General features: G+C 42.5%; 1 protein-coding gene across 2 annotated transcripts in view; it reads right to left on the bottom strand.

Moving 5' to 3' along the window:
• Positions 1-7,500, bottom strand: part of LOC143299037 (uncharacterized) — a 216,355-nt gene that overhangs the window by 196,229 nt on the left and 12,626 nt on the right. Inside the window, exon 1 of one of the 2 annotated variants that reach the window (XM_076612124.1) lies at positions 4,013-4,289. The exons of the other annotated variant lie outside the window; for it this stretch is intronic. Coding sequence (XP_076468239.1) covers positions 4,013-4,128 — 116 coding nt within the window. The 5' untranslated portion in view covers positions 4,129-4,289. Of the gene's footprint in view, positions 1-4,012; positions 4,290-7,500 lie in introns of those variants that run through there. 2 annotated transcript variants of the gene reach the window in all.

The raw sequence follows: 7,500 nt of genomic DNA, 5'->3' as shown, positions 1-7,500 counted from the left end.
CTAATTACTTATTTATTTTACAAAGTCTCCTTGACTGACGGGCTTATTTGTTATTGTAACCTACTTGTTTATATTTGAAGACATTTTACATGTTTTCAGTAATTTCTTATAACGAGTGTGAAATGGAGACTGATGGCGGGCGTATGGACATTTGATGCAGCTAAGATTGTGTGCTTCTGAACGTATGCAAATGAGCTGAATGTGTTTTTGTATGTGTATATTTATGCTATATAGGATAAATTACCTTGTGATCTCGAGTCTTTGTCCAGGTGAGGTCACAGCCCTTCATCGACGGACACGTACTTTTTACGTCAACAGCAGTCAAGCGGTTAAAAAAAAAGAAAGAAAGAAAAAAAAAAAGGCAGACGTTTTGCACGTTGGCTGTGGAATGGGATTCGCTATGACTCAAGCGATAGCTATTGGTCAGGTCATATCGACATCACTTGGGGGCCGGAGGTAGAGGGTTCGGGGGGTGGGGGGGGGGGGGTGAAGGGAGGAAGCTGAGGGGAAGGGTGGTGGTGATGGTGGTGGTAGGGAGGGTTATTTTTTCACGTAGAGAGGAGTCTGTATGGAAAAATATGTCTTGCTTGTAAAATAAAGTAAAACTTTTTTAATAAAAAGTTGTGAGTGGCAGGAAGGGTGTGGGGGTGGATAGGTAATGAACTTTCATGGCTTTATTATTTTTTTCTCCAGATACCAGTTGAAAAATGTGGCGGGGCGAGTGGGTTATGTGCGTTTTGTAAGGGGAAAGCGGGTTGGGGATAAATACACAAGGACCAGCTCTTTTGAACACACACGCACATATCACAACGCATTCTCTCTCTCTCTCTCTCTCTGTGTGTGTGTGTGTGTGTGTGTGTGTGTGTGTGTGTGTGTAACATACCCCAATGCTCTCTCTCTCTCTCTCTCTCTCTCTCTCTCTCTCTCACACACACACACATACACACACACACGCGCACGCGCGCTCGGAGACACAGCAAGAAGACGGGTGACAATAACAAGTGGAAAAATACAAAGAAAAACATCTAAGTACAAACAAGCCAAATTTCATTTTGGAATTATACGAACACTTAGATCTTAAAAAACAAAAACAAATAAACAAACAAACAAACAAAAAAACAGCAAGAAAAAACAAAAAAAACAAACCCAAAACCGGTACGATGTGAGTGCAGTCCTCTGGGAGAGGGGGCGCGGGGTGGGGATGAGGGGGAGGGGGTGGGTGGGGAGTGAGAACTGTTAAGAAAACGCGATGGCTTGACTATCTTGCTCTGCACTGCCTCTTCACTCTTTCACCCTCTCTTCCATTCTCACACCCCGGGCGAAGGAAGGAGTCAAAATTAATCATTTCTTTTTTTTTTCCTCTTCAGTTTGTTCCCCCGGGCACAATAATAATACCCGTGAGAAAACGCGCTCTGGCCGTTATTTTTATCTCCCGTTGCCTCGCTGCGGAGAGTTTTATGTCGAGTTTCAAATCACAGCCTTCACAATCGTGACGTATGCGTGCGTGCTTCCGATGTAGAGCTCGCGCGCGCGCGTGCGTGCGTGTTTTTGTGTATGTGGTGTGGTGTCCTGTAGTGTGTTGTTGTGTGGAACTGCGAAGTGTTGTGTTGGTTGTTACAATAAATGTTGTAGTGGTGGTGGCGGATGTGTGTGTGTGTGTGTGTGCGCGTTCGTGTGTGTGTGTGTGTGTGTGTGTGTGTGTGTGTGTGTGCGTGCGCGTTCGTGTGTGTGTGTGTGTGTGTGCGCGCGTTCGTGTGTGTGTGTCTGTGTGTCTGTCTGTGTCTGTATCAGTGCGTGTTTGTGTGCGTGTTTGCGCGCGCGTGAACAGCGAGCTATAGCAAGAGCTTGGATCGATTTCCGCATGGTTGAATTGCTGTGTGCAATCTGTTCTCGTCAATGATGACTACTCATTTTCATCCAACTGGGGAAAAAAAGGAAATCTTAATGAAATCACACATTCGTTTATAGCTATTCTTGGATCGCTCTCAGTGTCGGCCAGGGGATGTAATTTGCTGGATATTTGTATTTGCATTTCTTTTTATCACAACAGATTTCTCTGTGCGAAATTCGGGCTGCTCTCCCCAGGGAGAGCGCGTCGCTACACTACAGCGCAACCCATTTTTTGTATTTTTTTCCTGCGTGCAGTTTTATTTGTTTTGCCTATCGAAGTGGATTTTTCTACAGAATTTTGCCAGGAACATCCCTTTTGTTGCCGTGGGTTCTTTTACGTGCGCTAAGTGCATGCCGCACACGGGACCTCGGTTTATCGTCTCATCCGAACGATTAGCGTCCAGACCACCACTCAAGGTCTAGTGGAGGAGGAGAAAATATCGGCGGCTGAGCCATGATTCGAGCCAGCGCGCTCAGATTCTCGCGCTTCCTTGGCGGACGCGTTACCTGTAGGCCATCACTCCATATATATATATATATATATATATATATATATATATATATATATATATATATATGCTAATATCCTGAAACTTTGGCAATTTTGTTTATACCAACCAATCACCTTCAGAAAGAAAAAATACTCAAATCCACAATAAGAAAAAAAAAAGTTGTTTTTTTGTTTGTTTGTTTTTTTAGTACAAAAATTCCCATTAAAAAAAATTAAAGAACTTAAAAAGACGTAACCAAAAAGTACACAAAGATCATGGGAATACCTCAATCGCATAAAGAGTATATTTCAATACCGTAAATCAGACAGGAGGCACAGACACATACACACACATGCGCCGCAAAAAGCTGGCTAAAGTTGGAATCTATAATTTTTGACATTTACACACTTTAAAAAAGTTTCAATATCACAGATTAAAAACAACAACAAAAAAACAAAGAAGAAGAAGAATTAAAACAGAATCGATTGATACAGTTTTATGCTAAAATACTTACCGATAGCAGTGATAAGTCTTCAAAGATACGAAATACGTAAACATCTCCATTTTCATTATTTTTGACCCGAGTGACGTTTTTTGTGAATTTCTAATAGCTTGTTGCGACTTCTGCGGGTTTTTGTGTGCTGCGTCACAGATTTCACACACACACACACACACCCACCACACACACAAATCCTAATGCCTCAAGCACGCACCAACACACCCAAAAAACCAAATACATCATCTTCTTAAATCCATTAAAATTCAGCTCATAAAAATAGCTCAGTCTTTTCAAACTTAAAATACAACACAAACATATGAAAAAATGGAGAAACACTTGAAACATGCAGAGGCATGTAAATACAAAGAACACACAAACGCACCTCGGACTAATGAACACCATACAGACATGTGAAGACGACAAATATAAAGCACATCAAAGTTAAAGAGAACAACAAAAACCACACAAAAAACGAAACAAACAAACGATCAAACACAAATCTGGAAACATACAAGACCGCCTCAACCTCGCAGAGAACGTAAAGCCCATGCACAACATCTGAATCACAACCTCACAAGCAACAGACAGAAACATCCCCAAACTACAGAGAACGACATATACACCCACAAATTCACATAAAAGATATCTATCTAGATATGTGTGTGTGTGTGTGTGTGTGTGTGTGTGTCCAGTCATCTTTTCCATTTCTGTGGCATCACTCCCACGCCGCTCATACCGAGTCCCCCCATACAAAGCCACATCCAGGGTCGTATCACAGTCCCAGCGTGGGCAGTCCACAAGGAACTATCGATGTAAGTCGCCGGGAGACTACACAACAGAGGAGACACAGCACTGCTGCAAAACATCTAGTAGTGCCTGTTTTAACATACTGAGGATATCAGCTGCTAAGAGCCCAGCCCCCAACTCCCCAACTGATGACAATAATAGCTTAGTCGCAGTGCCAGTGACCCTCACTCACACACCACCCAAGAGGCGAGACCGCCACCACGAACCCCCAGCGACAGGACCCCCAGTGAATCTGTCCACACACAAAGGAAATTGTAGCGACACCACAAACTCACCACAGCTGAATTCGTTTAAAAAAAGAAAGAGAAAAATTAGAGGATCTCACCTGTCGGATGTGTCGGTGAGGGATCCGTCCTGGGGAAGGGTCCAGGCAGATCCGTTCCGGAGATCCAGGGCCACACCCATGGGGGGATAATCAAACCGACGCCTGACTGTCGACATCGTCACTCTCTATTTATGCAGTCTCGGGTAAACACTTCACTCTCTGCTTATGTATTCCCGGTTGACACTCTTTATTTTCCACTTTTGAACACCCGGGTGCAAGTCTTTACCCTCTGCTTATGTACTCCTTGGTGGAACTCTTTACTCTCCGCTTATCAACTCCTGAGTGGAACTGTTAATTCTCTGCTTGCGTACCCTTGGATGAAATTCTTTACTGATGTAGTCCTGGGTGAAACTATTTACTGTCTGCTTATGAACTCTTGGCCAGAACTGTTTTCCTTGCGTATGAGTACATACTCTTTGGTGTTACAGCTATCTTCCAAAGCTTTACGTTCTCTGGTTATACACGCTATCTTAGTATGAATCGTTTTTCTGATCTCCAGATCTGAAGAACTGTTTTCCACTCCGTGCGTATGACACCCCTGGGTCAAGAGAGAAGTTACAGCAACTTCCTAGCTTCTTCTGAACTTCTGGCTTCAAGCGTTTTCCGTTTCCATTCCGACGATCAACGTTTGGCTTTCATGTTTTTCTCTGCCAAAAATGTTTTCCAGTGTCCGTTTTACATTTGTACTGCTATCTGCTTTATTACTTTACCCCGAATCTTCGTCTGGGCTGTCTGCTGCTCTTCGCCAAGACGGTTTACTGTTTGTTCACTGTTAATACATAAATTCCTTGCCTGACATGACGCATTCTCTGTCCTCTGAAAAGAATGCATGTTCACCGGTATCTGTATAAAATGTGATAAATACACACTGACGCTAAGACCTGCATTGAATACACTAAACACACACACACACGTAAGCACAAATTAACATTAAATAAACAAAGTAAGCACTCAAAATATGTATTGAATACACACAGCACAAACAGAATCCATGCAGCTATCCGTCAGGTTTCACATACCGTGTTCCCGTGTTTAATAATCACCGCCACTTCAGAAGCAGCACAGCGGCTGTTCATATGATCTCGATTCACATTACAAAGCCTCATGCACTTAGTCCAGGCTTGCTATTCAGTACATTCGCCGAGCTGCTATTGACATTTTTGCACACACGGTGAATTACCCACCACGCACCAAATCACACTTAGTTCACACAATACCCTGTGTGAGGTTCTTTGAACAGAAGAAGCAGTAGCGCACTGCGGAAGACAAAACGGTTCGAAGAGCGGGTCGCTTAACTTTGTGTGTGTGTGTGTGTGTGTGTGTGATAAAACACAAATTAAAGGAGAAAATGCGTAGCTGCTTTCAGACCACCGCGGAGTGCTGACCTGTCTGTGACGGCCAGGAATAGCCCTCAGGACCAATCACAGAGCTGGCTGGAATGGCCCACACGGAGCCGAACACTGCCATAAAAAGAGTATAAAAAATTGTAAAAAAAAAAAAAAAAAAAAAATCCCGACACAGCCGTGATGTCCGCGAGCAGTGACAGATATCGGTTCTACGATACCCACGGTGTGTCGTGGGCTACAGCGATGGGTCTTTGGCTAAAAGTCCGCGTGACTGGGAATGCCCAAACGACTGGGCTGAACGGCCCCCGCCCCTCTCTCTCTCTTTCTCTGGGGAGGTCCCTTCCCTTCACCTTTGTGGTTTCCCTGCGTGTTGTTAAACAAGCTCTTTGTGAACCTGTCCTCCGTTAAAAAAAAAAAACCCAAAAAACTTAGCCAAAAGAAAATAAAACGAAGAAAAAAAAAGAAAAGAAAAGAAAGATCTAAAAAAAAAAAGAAAAAAAAAAAAGAAAAAGAAACAAAAGGTAGGACGGAAAGAAGAATTGGCAAAATAATTGCAGAAAAGAAAAATAATGTGAATAAAAACAAACAAACAAACAAAAACGGAAAAAAAACAATGAGGGTGTTGGGGATCAGGACAGAAGACGGAGACAGACAAACAGACAGACAGACAGGATCAAGGACAAGGACAGAGATACTGAGAGACGGATAGTTTTTGCTTTAGGTCCCCTCACACACACACACACACACACACACACACACACACACACACACACACACTACAATAACCTCTTTGTGAGCTTCCAACTTTGTTCGTGTCTACCTGAAGTTAAACCAAGCAATATGTTCCTTTTTGTGGTTTTCTTCTTCCATTAAACCATCAGTCAGGCATTCAATTATTTCTGCGTGGATTCAAATTGCACGAAACACCACACTTACAAATGATACTGTGATTCTTTTTTATGCTGTCAGTATCAATCAATCAATCATTCAATCAATCAATCTATCTATCTATCTATTCATTAATCTATTCACTTGTCTTATTATTTGTTTCTTTGAAAATTTCTCAATTAAAACGACTTTTCCAATGTAATTTCATAATGTCCAATTGCGCTAAAGAATACAGAGAAAAACAGCCGACTCAAATTCAACCTTGATAAAGTGAAAGACTCTGACATCGCTGAACATTTCCAAGCAGTCACCAGAGGAAACTTTGACCCACTTCTTCTGCTTGAAGTTCTTGAAGACCGCACAAACAATTTCAACCAAGTGATGACAGAAACAGCAACAGAGGTCCTAAGGGTAAGCCGATGGAAACACAATACATCGATCACAAGCAGTATCTTGGAGATATGCGACACTTGAAGGAGTCTAAAATCACAAAACAAAAACAAGAAAAGAAAGGAGAAATACAACACAATAGACAAGAACATCAGTCAAGTAATGATGAATGAAAAGTAAAATTGGACTGAACAGTGGTGTGAAAATATTGAGTAAAACCTTGAAAGCAACGATACGAAAAGCCTTTAAGACTTAAATCAAAGAGAAAAAAAAAGACAGTCATAACCATCCAGGATAAAAATGGCAACTGTATCACACAGGAACAAGATATCGGAAAAAAGGTGGACTGAGTACTGCTGTCACCTCTACAATAAAAAGATCAATGGAAACCAAAGTGTACTAACAGTGCAGATTCATCAAATGACGATGACACCCCAATGTTCCGTGAAGAGACTGTAGCAGCACTGAAGTCGCTAAAATGTTGCAGGACTGCAGGCATCGACGACATCCCTGCAGAGCTTTTGAAACATGGGGGAGAGACACTATTGAACATTCTATCAGCCATCTGCTTCACAATCTGGCACACATACAAATGGTCCACGCCACGGACCAAATCAATTATCACTGTCCCCAAGAAAGGAAATCTCCATCACTGCCAGAACTACCGCAGCATCAGTTTGATCAGCCATGCTTTGCATAGATATGCTCAAGATCGTTCCAAACAGATCTTGGCAGAATAGTGAAGGCGTTCATCTGCCGACACAGTCCGTGAGGGTCTGGGTTCGACTCCCGCTCTAGCTTCTTCTCCCAAGTTTGACTGGAAAATAGAACAGAGCGTCTTGTCATTCGAATGCGGCGATAAAC

The sequence above is a fragment of the Babylonia areolata genome, chromosome 24 (assembly GCF_041734735.1).
Source record: "Babylonia areolata isolate BAREFJ2019XMU chromosome 24, ASM4173473v1, whole genome shotgun sequence".
In the NCBI taxonomy this organism is placed as follows: Eukaryota; Metazoa; Mollusca; class Gastropoda; order Neogastropoda; family Buccinidae; genus Babylonia; species Babylonia areolata.
The sequence above is the reverse complement of the archived record's forward strand: the minus strand, read 5'-3'. Positions and strand labels throughout refer to the sequence as shown.